The sequence below is a fragment of the Rhagoletis pomonella genome, unplaced genomic scaffold (genome assembly GCF_013731165.1).
Source record: "Rhagoletis pomonella isolate Grant_MI unplaced genomic scaffold, Rhpom_1.0 Rhpom_scaffold_00003, whole genome shotgun sequence".
Classification (NCBI taxonomy): domain Eukaryota; kingdom Metazoa; phylum Arthropoda; class Insecta; order Diptera; family Tephritidae; genus Rhagoletis; species Rhagoletis pomonella.
This window is the reverse complement of record NW_023458557.1, coordinates 91,314,536-91,328,896: the sequence shown is the minus strand read 5'-3', so window position 1 is coordinate 91,328,896 and position 14,361 is coordinate 91,314,536. Positions and strand designations below refer to the sequence as shown.

Genomic DNA, 14,361 nt, shown 5'->3' with positions numbered 1-14,361 from the left:
CCCCTAGGATTGTTCTATATCGAAAAAAGTATACCCCAATTTTTTTGTTTTGAAATCAAAAAATATTTAGAAGTCGCTCAAAGCGCTGAAAGTTTCCCATGTAATTTTATAAATATGGGAAAAAAACAACTTATCGTAGAAATGGTATAGAATTCTTGTAAATCAATATTTTTCGATCGGAAAACTCTGGTTCTCTTCATTTTTTTAATATTAACGATTTTTTATTGGTCCGCCCATTGCATTTTTCGGGGTTTTTGTGGGGTTTTGGCGGTCCTATAAATTATAGTTGCGATGAAAAAATGGTTAAATAAACAATTGGGTATTATTATTGGGAATCTTCTGTAGATAAACAGAGTTTTCCGATAAAAAAATATTGATTCTTAAGAATTCTATACCATTTCAAAGAAAAGGTTTTTCCCCATATAAAATACATGGAAAACTTTGGGCCTTTTGAGCGACCTCTATATGTTTTTTGATTTCAAAATAAAAAAAATATGGATACATTTTTTTCGGTATAGAACATTCCTAGGGGGTGAGAGCATAAAAATTCCGACTTTACTTTTTCACATGCATTTTTGGACCACCCTAATGTACATATGTATATATTTCACAGTAGGAGGTTTAGTTCGGGTTAAAAACCCATACAGACGGACATAGGCTTTCGATTATTTTTAGAGCATCACTTCTTGTGATAGCCGCGCATGCTGACCTTTGTTAAGAGATAAGCATTCAAGCGTCGACAGTTAAACCAAACGGCATTGGAAATATTTTGTAACTTTTAAATGCAGTTAAATTTGTGAAAATACGAATATTTACGTAAAGTAAAAATATGTATAAGAACCTGGCTTTATTATAGAATAATGTACGGGCCTTTCTTAAGTCAACCCTTAAATGTAAGCTCAAAGAACCGTCGCAATTTAAGCGCGTTCTAAGGTCTATCCACTCCCATCAGAGTAGTGAACTTGATTGTTTAGGATATATGTATGTATGCGATGCTAGCTTACACCGCCGGTCAGAATTAATTCATGGGTCTTCTAAATGGTCATAAGTTAACGGTGTTGTTCGAACGATTTCCTCCTTTAAGAGCTCTACTTTGATGAGCATCGGTCGACTGCAAATATGGATATAAAAGTATAGCGTATCAACTCGTTAATTCGGAGTCATCTCGGAAATTAAGTGCAGTTGTGCCGGATTAAGTTTTGCAGCTTATGCTCAAAATTAATGCGTATCAGGGAAATGTTCGATAACAACGTTGATCAAAACGTCGTTCCTCGGTTCGAGTGATTGGTAAAATTTTATATTTTTATCCGACTTCCATAAAAGGTGAAGGTTATGATTTCCTCGTAATATTTTATTTATGTATGTTACCGCATAACTTTGGACTACGTTAACCGATTTCGATAATTCTCGATTGGAAAGGTAGTACCTCAAGGATGGTCCTATACTAATTTGGTTTAGATCCGATCACCGTATTATGAACAAATTAACGGTACTCCTAAACTTGTATATGAGAATTGAAGTTAGTTGTGTTTTTTGCTGAAAAATTACTTGTTTCTTTGTATTTATAGATATTTTATTTCATTTTATTTTCTTTCGCTCTAATTTATTTCATATTATTTGATTCATAATAAAACAAATACGAAGAGCAACCGAAGGCGAATTCGAAGACCAAGATGAACACGAATAAGAAGACGGATACGAATACGCGGATGACGACGAAGAAGAATGCCTACGAATACAAAGTGGAATACGAATACTAATACGGATACGATCCGAAGACGAAGACGAAGTACGAAGACAGCGACTAAAACGAACACGAAGGTGAATGTGAAGACTAATACAAAAGCGAATACGTACATACAGTGACTCTAACAATTGACCACGTGTTAATTTTTTTTAATATTCGTAATGTTTTTCGAGTCAATTTTTATTTTTTTTTCTACAAAATAACGTCCAGGCTTTAACTAAACTATATAAATCATAGTTTTAAACTTTATACAAAATTTAGAAAAATTCAATAAATATTCATCAACATTTCAATTTAAAAAAAAATTTTAATGTGAACCTTTAGAACATTTTTGGATATGCAGTTTTATAGCCCATACAATTCAAGTCTACTGAAGTGCAAGTTTCAACCGGCTAAAACTGCGTTTGCTTCTTTTTTAAAGTTTCTTATTTAAAAGTTGAAACTTTGATGAAAATATAAAATTTGATGTGCAGTTTATATGGTTTTGGTTTATCGAAAAAAAAATTTAACTCGAAAAACATTATGCATATTTAAAAAAAAAATCAGCACGTTGTAACTTGTTTGAATCACTGATCACTGAGATCAGCCAATCAAATGCCAGCCAGCCGTTCAATTTAAACTCAGTTTACTTAAACTAAGTTTAAACTGGCCCTTAATGTCTGGTTAACACTAATTTGCGGTTTAACATCGTTATCGACGTCTTCCACTCCATGCATACACCAGGGAGTCGTTAACGTCGATAACGATGTTTAACCTGTAGTTGGTCTTATCCAGATATCGAGTAACCGGCTCCTAGTATCCAGAGCTTATCCCGGTTTGGTTGACATTAAAGTGTGTTTGCATTGTTCAACTTTGCGTTCAACATTTGCGTTCAACTCAGCGCAGGGTTGCACGAAAAAAAAGTTGAATGGCTAAAAATATCAAAATATGAAAAAATATCAAAATATTCGCCATAAAAAGGTGTTTGCATTGTTCAACTTTGCATTCAACTTTTGGTTGAATGGCCTTTCAACTAATCGCTTTCAACAAAGTTGGTCGCCAGCCAACATTTAGCCATTCAACTTTTTTTTCGTGCAACCCTGCGTTGAGTTGAACGCAATTGTTGAACGCAAAGTTGAATAATGCAAACACTGCTTTAGCTTTTAATTAGTAGGAAGCCAGCAGACCGCAGACCGGTTTATCCACAAGTTCACACCTTTTTCTCACACTCTTTTATCGTAGGTTCTTTTTTACCACTGATACGTTTGCTATTCATTCGATAAAACTCGAAGCTGGTTTGGCTACTTATCAGAAAATAAACAAATCACACAATGCGAGCAAGAGAACACCGGAGAGATGCATAGTGCACAACATACCCTCTAGGACTGAAGTAAGAAGTTTCGCGTATTTATTTTTCTCTCGTAGTATTTTATTGGATAAAAGTGGGAAACTTTTTTTCAGCTGCAGAGGGATGATTTTCTTTAACTACGTATCACACATTTAATAACATAACGGAGTATTTCAAAATTTCAATTTTGTGGGAAAACGCAATCAAAGTTTTATCAATTCATATAGTTGGTATAGAAAAAGACAGATGGAAAGGCACATATCTTCGCCATATTTGGAAAGTTTGGTTATCTGTCATTAAGGCCATAAAGACATACCGCACAACTGTGTTGCAAATAACCCAGCACGGAAAGGGGCCTTACTGTTTGCAATCAGTACAGCTCGTAATGCGGGCATTCCGCTAGCTTCCTGCAAGTTGATCCGCGGAGCCTACGTGCAGGATAGCAAGACATATCTGGCCTTAGCTGGATAAGCGTAGATCTCGTCCTCTCCTCCGCTTGGAGCGACCACCGCTGCGACATGTATTTGGTGTTCTCACCGACGTTGCCTGAGGGAACCCACGCTGCTAGAATGGGTTTGCAGTGAAAGGACTACTGTCGTAGGTGCCGTAATAAGGAGCAAATCGAAAGCGTAGAACACTATTTATCTATACCACTGTCTCGCTTTGGCTAGGGGGCGTTGACGCTCGTTCCTTCAATATTCTTTTGAATGTCTGGCTGAACTGGATTCAGGCAATATCCACGACTTTCTGCAATTTATCAGAGCTACGAAGTGGTTCCATTTCTAAGGTAAGAGCAGCAATAACAAGTCTCTAATATGGCATCACAACGTGGCCTAAGTGTGCATTTTTCCTGTGCGGGATGAGGGCAGCCAGGATAACCCAACCCAACATAACCTTAAAAGGCAAACAATTTAGTTTCAAATAAAATAACTATGTTATTTAACAATGAATAGCAGAAGTGTACCACATTATTGCTTTTATGTAATAATAATAAATGGATAGAATATACATTTGTTAGTGTCCGGTTCTAATATGAATTTAATTCGTTTATTTCTTTCTGCGTTATGCCTACGGTAACCCCTGTCCTTTATAATTTTTTTCAAAATAAAGGACACCCTATGTCCATTATTTCTTAAACTGTCCTTTAAATCGACTCTGCATTTTTCAGAGGTAAATTTTAAACGCAGAATATCCCTCATAAAATATAATGGAAACCTTCGCCAGTTTGTTTCGCACCCCACTTAAGGGGTTCTATTTAATCGGTAATCTTTGTACAATCTATAAAACATAGGGAAAGTTGTGCCCAGGATCGTGTTGTACGCTGAGTTTCCAGTTCCACTGAAAGAGAACAATAAACCCCCTGATGCAGAGTGGTTCAAAACTGGCATTTATTGTTCGTAATTCACTGGAGCCTTCATTTTTTACTTAATTTGATTATTTTTTTATGAAAGCTTACGATATTTGCAAGAGACTAGTTGAGCGTGATTTCTGAACTTTTATTTGAATATATTAAATTTTTTAGTGCAATATGCAGATAAAGGAGCAATTTTGAAGAAAATGTATTCTCCTGTTCCAGTTAATAAATATTACATAAAAACACACTAGTTGAAAACAATGGTATGGTTATTCCAAACAATCAAAAAAATACACGAAACAATTTTGAAATGTTATAAAAAAAATTTCACCAAAAAAAATTTTTTTTTTTTTGGTTTTTAAAAAAAATATTTTGAGCCACTGTGTTCCGGTATTCGTCGTGCAGTCCTTGAAAAGAATTTGGTTTAATTTTTCGCTACAGCAGGGAAACTTGTACAATTAAATGATATAATTAACTGGTAAATATTTGATTTAAATTACGATATAGGTACGGTACTTTTCTCATACAAGTTGTATGTACGTATTCCCAACTCATTTGAAAAAAAATGTCCTTTATTTTACGTTGGTTAATATGGTCATCGTAGTTATGCCAAACCCTATTTGTTTTTGTTTCTTAAAAAGAACCTTAAAAAATTCCAATTTTGGAAAAATATTTCTTTTAGCAATTAAATGAAACCTTTACCTTGTTTTTTCCATTTATAATTAACCGACTTCACAAACAGGAAGAAGGTTATCAATTCGTCGGAATATTTTTTTTTTCTTTTTACATGTATGTTACCGCATAACTTTGGACCACGTTAAACTATTTCTATTATTCTTTTTTTTAAGGAAGGTCACAGGTGGTCTCATACTAATTTTGTTTAGATCGGATAATTGGTGAAGAAATTCGCGGTACACCTAAATTTTGTTTATGAGAGTTGAAGTCGCTTTTGTTTTTTACTTAAAAATTACTTGTAATGTAAAAGGTTTTCTCACATAGCAAACAGTTTGGGAAATAAGCGAGTGTACCAGATTACCCGCCAATAATAGTTATGTCCCCGTATAAAATTTAAAATTTGTCATAGCCCTAAGTTTTCCTACAGGGTATTTGGTACTGATAAAGTTTGTGTGTGTGTTATATATATATATAGTCTGTATGTATGTTTATGTATAAACTATCAGTTTGTTTTTATTTACATTTTTTTTTTGTCTGTGGTCTGTGCTATCACTGCGTGGAGCTCAACAAGTTATCACAAAACAAAAATCGAAAAAGAAACTTTTAATACAAATGTACTCATATATATATACGCTCCCGCAGAATAACTACACATTTACTCATGTCCATGCATATAAACATTTGTCTTTATTTATGTATATATTAATATAATTTTGCCTCGATTTTTCCACACTTCGTTTTCGGCATTCAAACGTTTCAGTCTCAAAATAAAGTTCGTGCGCAGTGAACGCAAATAGTAGCTAAGTGGAGAAGCAGGCAGTGCCAGTTGCAACTTTTAGTCAGTAGTTGCTAAAAAAATAAATATATATTTTTTTTTTCTTTTAAAAGCCGAACGTGGTCATAATTTAAATGTAAGTCCACCAGATTAAAAAAAAAAAAAATAACAAACAACATTTTCTAAATCTGTTCAACATCATAAGCCGGTACTTACGAATAAAAAAGGTGAAATAATTGGGTGCAAAAAGTTTAGTGAAGTCTTACATCAGTCGAGTGCATAGCAAAACATTTAGTTCCAGATATGTACATATCTATGCATATACATACATACATCTGTATGTACGTAAATACATACTCGCAACGCTAGTGTTTTTCACATTTATCAGTGAGAAGGAAAAGTGAAAGTCATTTCCACATTATTTTCTAATTCTTTTGATCAATCTTATTAGGGAAAATGTATTTTGAGTAAAATAAAAAAGGAAAAAAAAAGTATAGAAGAAATTAAATATATACCTATGATATAAAATACAAATAGATAACAAAAAATATTAAATTTGGCAAATAAAAGAAATATAGCATAGAAAGTAAAAAAATATTCTATTTAAATACATATGTACATTACAAACAATTTTATTTCGTAGATATGGTTTTGGGCACCTTCAAAAATTTTTCCTCTTGCTGAAAGAGGTGCTGGCACCAAGCTTGACGTGTCTAAATATAAATTTATTATTTAAAAAAATATCACAAGCTTCACTTGTCAAAGCGATTCTAGCTTTTTATAAAAATCACCGACATTTTTCACGGCGATCCAGCAGCTCATTTCAAGGTCATTGAGCACCCTGTATTGGTTACGGTAGAAAATTTAAAGCTGGTTTAGATATTACAAATATCAAAAGGAAAAAACTAAGGGGGTGCCCCATTTTCTAGGATGACATTTTTACCCCCAATACAAAAATTGGACCAATCTAATGTACATATGAAGGTGATCCTTAAAATTTCAACATTAAGGTCCTGTTCTACGTACAAAATAAATATAGCCACGAAAGTTTGAAAATTTAAAAAATTTTGGATTTGAAAAAATTTGAATTTTTTATAAATCCCAAAAAATTCGACAAAGTGTTGACTTTGACCAGCTTCGCGTGTTGAGACATTTCCATTTAAATTCATAAACTCGCTGAGTTATAGCTGGACAAAGTCAAAATTTTTTAAATATTTGCGATTTAAAAAAAACTTAAACTTTGCTAGCACCACTATTTTTTTTTTACTTTTGGAATTTTCATAGATGCCTTTATTTTTACGAGAACAAAATAAAAGCGGGCACAATGATTTTCATATTTTAAAGGACTGCCCTATGTAAGTATATATGTTTATAAAAGGAAACTAAAAGTACAGGGAAAATTAAATTCAAATTCAAAAACGGCGCAGTTGATTCGATCAAAATTGTGCCTTGACAGGCGGCAGTTATGCGGATTAAGCGAGCGGCGAGGTCGTGGGTGCGAGTCCCACGGCCAGCTGAATTTTCATTAATTTTTTTTTAGTTATTTCAAATTTAACTTTTATTTTTTAACGTACGTACAGTTGCTGAGGAAAAAAAATTTGATTAACTAATAATAAAAAAATTATGCGAAATAAAATAAAGCCAAAGAAAATAAAATATACAAATAAAATGAAGCTAAAAAAATAACCAACAATTTAACAAAAAAACCGATTTCGAGTCTCATATAAAACTTTAAAGAGTACCCTATTAATTTCTTCATGATCCAATGATCGGATCTAAACCACATTGTTATGGGACCATCTCAGAGGTACCACCTTTCCTTGCAAAAAAAGAATTATAAAAACGGTTAACAGTTACATAAAAAAAAATATTCAGACGAATTGATAACCTCCTCCCTTTTTTTGAAGTCGGTTAATTGGATGTGTAAACATTTTTCTACGACAAAACATTCGGTTCAATTCAGTGGCATACCTAAACAGGTTCTCAGGACAAATAAATGACTTTTCCATATCCACTTCGGGAATAGTTTAGGACTAGTTCAAGATCAATTCGTGACTAATCGCGATCAACCCCAAAATTATCCCGAACTAGCCTCAAAATAAGCCTGAGTTAGTACCTAAATGTTCTTAAAGTAGTCAATGCGATTCGAAACGCGACACGGACTAATACAAATTCATAGCGCCAAGTATTCGAATCCGAATCATTTGCTTTTCGAATCGCAATACATAGTAGATCCCCTGAATAAGTCGCAAAAGGGCCAGAGTCGTGAATTAGTCCTCCATTAGCTCCGAAATGGTACTTAAATAGTAAACAGATCTAGAAACGGACCGAAATAATGCCGAAACTAATCCGTAAATGGTCCCGAAATGGTCCTGAAGTAGTCCTGGGGTCTACTCTATATTGCGATTCGAATCTAATGCGATTCGAAACTAATACAAATTCATAGTACCAAGTATCCGAATACGAATGACTTGCTTTTCGAATCGCAATACAGAGTGGACCCTGAGAACCAGACCCGAAAATGCCTGAACTAACCCTGACCTAGTCCTTAACTCTCAAATGGACCAGAGTCGTCAACTAGTCCTTAAATAGCTTTAAGTAGTCCTGAACCGTTCCAGAAACGGTTCTGAAATGGTCCTAAACTAGACGTGAACTATGTAATACCGAAGTGGCTCTAAAATAGCCCTGAATTAGGCCATAAATGTGCATTTGTACATGCAAGAAACAACTACAGATTTCCTTCTGGATTAACGCAAATTTTACCCATACCGAGAGCCATGACGTTTGCACATCAAAAACTGTTGAATGCCAATCGGACCGAGGATCGAACCTGAGCGCTAGGCTACCGCGGACGCCAAAATCACTTGCTTTGTTTGCTTCGTTTATTTTTCATTCACAGCAGGACGTTTTGGCCTGAGTTGTCATCGCAAATGTTCCTTATCCGCATTAATTTTGAGGATTAGCCGCAGGACTTAATCCGAATCGTCTTATTTTTCCTAATCAACAGCTGTTAGTTCCAGAGATGAATTAACGCGAATTAACGAGTAAATCCGGATCAACGCTAAGGTCTGTCAATGCCTTTACAAGGGATCGCGGCAACATCAAATTATTTACATTATAGGCCATACCTCAATGGGCAATGGCAAACTTGCGATATTCACGATTTGTAGGTTTTTTTTTGCAGCAAAGCAGGATTTGTAGGTTTTTTTTTCTTGCAGGAAAGGTTCCAGGTGCCAAAAAACCTGCAAGTCAAACCACTTTTGTGAGAGTAACTTGCTCTCTCTCTCTCAGTCAGAAGTTGCAGGTTTTAGTCCCAAGTTTTTCTTACTGCAAGTTCATGAAAAGTGTCAAACGATAGGCAGGGTTGCATTTGTAAACAAAAACAGATAGCAAAGAACATTAAGCGCCACGGCGACCATCAAATAAATACGTCAAGCATTGCATATGTGGGAGATTGGCTCGTGTCTTGCCCGCAAACGTTCAAATAAACGCGTTAATTCAACAAACAATTTCTTTTCTTGTCCGCGCACTTGCTCACCACGACGACCAGAAGGCAAGTGCACTTGTTTTTTGTCAAGTAAAACGCGAGACGGTTGATAAAGATATTTGATCGTCTCCATGGCGCTTAACATTAAAAAACATGGAAGTAGTTACAGGAAAAGTGGTCTTTCGCGTTCCAGGTGACTTTTATTTTTTCTCTCTTGCTCCTCTCTTTCAAGAGAGTAATTTTGTTATTTGACAGTTTTACAGGTTTTTATACGAAGTTATCTGGAGCGCAACTAATACAAATTGGAGCCGAAACTCGGCCAAACACTTGACAAAAAAGTATAGCTGTGAAAGCTAACCAAAAAAAGATCCCCCAAAGCCAAACCATTTACGCCAAATACACCCACCTTGTCAATGACAACCGCTGTGCAGTTATCTTATCAACTGATAAACTTGTCACTTTTGGTCTCTATTTGCGATAGCGACGAAACGCTCTTTATGAAAGAGAACTAAAATATTTTTTGATTACCAATACAAAGCTAATGCAAAAAGGGAATGATTTATAATTAATATAATAGCGGTCACCACTCGGCATGCAACACATCCGTGAAAAAGCAGCTTTAGGCAAGAAACTATAAGACAGTTTATCTACATATAGTTACAATTAGAAGTTTCCAACACATCAACGATTTTTTATTTATTCTTATTTATTTTTAATTGTTCCTTTTTTTTTGGGGGAATCCTCGCCAGAACTAAAGTTTCAGTGCCTATGGGGTGGTAGGTGATCATCTTAAAAGCGAATGCTGAGGTAGATAGACAGACCGACTCGTCTACTCGTCGCAATACGCCATCTAAACCTCTAAATAGACGGGTGTGGCGCACTGGTGGAGTCGCAGCTCATACAGATGCCCTCTTAGTCTGCAGTGTCCTGAAAGGATGCCTGTTAGTATTCTAAGTTTTTCCTTTGGCAGGTTAATTAAGTTGCGGAATCTCTTGATGTTGCACCCCACCGATAGACTCTTCGCCTAACTCAGTTTAGATTCCTTAGTGCATTCCCCGACTGCCTGAGCTCGTCCTTAAAATTATTGGGACCTGCAGCCAGGAACGGCTCGGGGCCAATTGGAGTGATGGCTGCCGCCTCTCTCTTCCCCTGTGACCGGGTAGCCATGCTAACTGGATATGTACCCAAGGACTGATCTCGTTACATATGAAAAGAGAGCGTTAAGCGGTGTTTGGCTTTTACTTTTCGCTTTATTCCTCTCGTTTCGGTTCCCTGTATGCGAATATGATCTGCATACGCCTTTACCTAGTACCTGGTGACTACGCTTTCCAACATAAGATTGGCGTAGTCACATGACCAGTCAATCGGCTTGTCTAAAACCATGCTTGGTTTTTAAACGTTTCAGAAAGTTACTTCGCTATATTGACAGAGCTAAAGCATGTTCCTAACGCCATTCTACACAGGCCATATAAGCTTAGCGCGACTTAGACATATCGCCTTAGAGACAATTTATTTTCAAGCTATCAAAATTATCTTTAAAATTTACGTGTTTTTTATCCAAGGTTTATTCAGGGTTTCATTTGCTGAAAATATTTTAGTAATGGTGTATTTTTCTCAAGATCTAACTAGTTAGTTCAAGAAGGGCTTAATTTTTTCGGCCGGTAGTTGGCACAGATCGCAGAATCTGCTTTATTTCGATTAGGCAAAGTGCACTGACATACCAATCTCTCTCGGCACTTCCGCTTGGTCAATGTTGATGGGTCGCGGTCGACCGGCTAAGACGATGTTGTCATTTCGGGTGCTATGACACGTCCTGACTGCATCGGTGTATAGATTGTTGAGCGCCGGATAGATGTTCTATGTACGACCGGGTTACTAGTCGTGCAAGTGCCGTCTGATATGTATGTATGTCGGGGGCGGATCGGTTCGACACTGGGTGTTGTTAAGGTAGTTTCTACGATGGCTTCCCACGAGGAACTGGAGGAATGACGTTCGTTCATCCTGCCTTTCTCTTTCATCCTTTGAATGAGTTTATTAGGAAAGAAATAAAAAGGGTGAGAGAATACCTTTTCAATAATACCTCACAAGTCTAAATCGGAAGAGTTTAGGTACAGTTATTCAAGTTTTTTTTATCCCAATCTTTGAAAAAAGTTCAAAAAAAACAGCATCGACAGTCTCATTATTACGATTCCTTTCAAAATTATAAAAAAAAATTTTTAAATTTTTTAGGCAAATTTTTTCACCTTAAGCCGTTTTGTCATTTGCGGGGATTTTTTCAAAAAACAAAAAAAAAACAATTAAAAACTATTTCATAAAAAACACCATTTTTGGAGGTATTTTGAAATCGGTCCAGCTCACGTAATCTTAATATTTTTCCGAAATATTTTGATTTTATAATAGATTTTATAATTCCAATGGAAAAACAGTACCGATTTTTTTTTGTATGGGGAGTGATGCAGTCTAAAACTATGTTCACATATCAATATTATCCCAATCAAAGCTCGTTTTTTAATCACCCCGTTTACACAGGCAAATCTCAGATTATTAGCCGTCAAATTTGTTGTGCTTGTTATTCTCACATCTCAAGGAAATGTTATGTTTCTTCTCTGTGCCACCGTGATCACGTTTTTATGCTATAATGAGCAATATAAATATATTTTAACTTAACATTTTATTAAAAATACCTTTACAAACTTCTTTTCCCTGCTAGCGTACATTTTTGTTTACTTTTACATTTGGCATTTCTCCTCTTTTTTGCAAAAACAATCGATAAAACTAGGATGGACACCGAAAAGTTATCGGTTTAATCTGAGATTATTTTATAATTACAGATTAACAAGGGACGAATTTTATATGGCTAATGTCTTGTTATAATTACAGATTAGGGTGTTAAGCTCGAAAATGAGGATAATCTACTTATACATATGTGAACCTAGTATAATGTACATGGAAAACTTTTAGCGCTTTGTGCGACCGGTAAATATTTTTCTTTCGAAAAAAAAACGGGGTATATTTCATCTGATAAAGAACAATCCTAGGGGTGGGAGCATTACAATCCTGACTTCACTTTTTTCACATACATTGTTGGACACTAGGGTTCAGCGAACTTTTTTTCTAGCACGGCCTAATGTGCTTACATATATATATATATGAGCCATAAAACTAGCAATGAACTGATAAAAATTTACTACAGTATCTCTTTTTATATTAATGATTTTTTACTCCAGAATATACAGATATCGAAGATGGCCGCGCCCAAAAGTAAGTACAACAGAATTAGCAATTTTTGTTGAGTAGCTGTTCTGCCTGTAAATATGCTTTTCGAATTGTTGTAATATTATTATTTATGAGTGAAATATGATTTTTACCTCCTTGTATATTTTAAACTCCCCTTTCCCCTATCAACCAATTGCTGTTGGCTACAAATAAGTGTATATATGTAAATGCATTTAAACCTGCCGCTAATAGTAAAAACCTTTTCGTTAAATGACTACTTCTGATTATACTCGGGCAAATTCTATTAATTATTCTTCTTCTCTCTTTCTCTCTTCTCTACTAATCCACAAACACGCAGAGAACATGGAGTCTGGACAAGCATTCGATTCCAATGCAATGACGTTGACGCGCTTTGTATTGCAGGAGCAACGTAAATTCAAACATGCCACCGGTGATCTCTCCCAGCTGCTCAACTGCATACAAACAGCAATTAAGGCCATAGCCTCAGCAGTGCGCAAAGCTGGCATAGCCAAGTTACACGGCATTGCAGGCGATATCAATGTACAGGGTGAGGAAGTGAAGAAGCTGGATGTGCTTTCAAATGAATTGTTCATAAATATGATGAAATCGTCCTACACCACTTGCTTACTAGTATCCGAGGAAAATGAGCATGTGATTGAAGTGGAGGTGGAGCGACAGGTAAGCGGAATAAGCGTGAAAATTATAAATCACTACTAAAATAATTTCAAATGCCATCTACTTACACATTTCACCGCCAACAACAGGGCAAGTATGTTGTGTGCTTCGACCCACTTGACGGTTCCTCAAACATTGATTGCTTGGTCTCGATTGGTTCAATCTTTGCCGTGTATCGTCGCAAAAGCACCGAGGGTGCGCCCACACTGCAAGACGCGCTACAGCCTGGTAATCAAATTGTTGCCGCCGGCTATGCCCTTTATGGTTCCGCCACTGCCATCGTTTTAAGCTTAGGTTCGGGCGTTAATGGCTTCACTTATGATCCGGCAATTGGTGAATTCATTTTGACTGATCCGCTTATGCGTGTGCCTGAGAAGGGTAAAATCTTTTCCGTCAACGAAGGTTATGCCTCCGAATGGGAGGCGGGTGTTTTCAATTACATCGCCGCGAAAAAGGATCCCGCTAAGGGTAAGCCATATGGCGCACGCTATGTTGGTTCTATGGTGGCTGATGTACATCGTACCATCAAATATGGTGGCATTTTCTTATACCCGGCAACGAAATCAGCGCCTAGTGGCAAATTGCGTTTAATGTACGAATGCAATCCGATGGCATATTTGATTACGCAAGCGGGTGGTTTGGCCAGCGACGGACGGATTAACGTATTGGATATTGTGCCGCAAAAGATTCATGAGCGTAGCCCCATTTTCCTTGGATCGAAGCAGGATGTCGAGGAGGCGTTGAGCTATGTGCAACAAAAACAAAAGTAATTACGAACATAAATGGCGAAACCGTTGTGGAATATAGATTTCCAGCAACACTCCCCAAAAACTCGTTGGGGAGCTTGTATGCTGCTAAAATGCCGACTAAATGTGTGCCCTTCTGGCATATTGATTTATAGGATAAGATGAAGTCTGAATAAGCTTTAGAATTGAATAAATAAATACCTAAATAAAAGTCTGCAAAAAAGTATAGAAATAATAAAATAATAAAAAAGTTTGATAAAATATTTGTTTTAGCGGTTTTGAGCTGCTAAATCTGTCATCATTTGAAAACTTAGAACCTTAAGCAGTGTTAAAGAATT

The 14,361-nt window shown here is 36.1% G+C and overlaps 1 protein-coding gene across 2 annotated transcripts; it reads left to right on the top strand.

Annotated features, from left to right (window-relative positions):
- The first annotated feature begins 5,834 nt into the window (after positions 1–5,834).
- On the top strand, positions 5,835–14,273 carry LOC118735773 (fructose-1,6-bisphosphatase isozyme 2). 2 transcript variants are annotated; one of them, XM_036465727.1, is made up of 4 exons: positions 5,835–6,014; positions 12,593–12,626; positions 12,940–13,280; positions 13,367–14,273. In XM_036465727.1, the coding sequence occupies exons 2-4, from the start codon at positions 12,611–12,613 to the stop codon at positions 14,045–14,047; spliced, it is 1,038 nt and encodes a 345-aa protein (XP_036321620.1). In that variant the 5' UTR covers positions 5,835–6,014; positions 12,593–12,610; the 3' UTR covers positions 14,048–14,273. The 2 variants fall into 2 exon arrangements, with proteins under 2 accessions (XP_036321620.1, XP_036321621.1); XM_036465728.1 differs by lacking the exon at positions 12,593–12,626.
- The last annotated feature ends 88 nt before the right edge of the window (positions 14,274–14,361 follow it).

What these genes read in the sequence shown, in the direction of transcription:
- LOC118735773 (XM_036465727.1), top strand. An exon ending in AAGTGGAGGTGGAGCGACAG is followed by an intron (nt 13,281 to 13,366) that starts GTAAGCGGAATA and finishes CGCCAACAACAG; the next exon opens with GGCAAGTATGTTGTGTGCTT.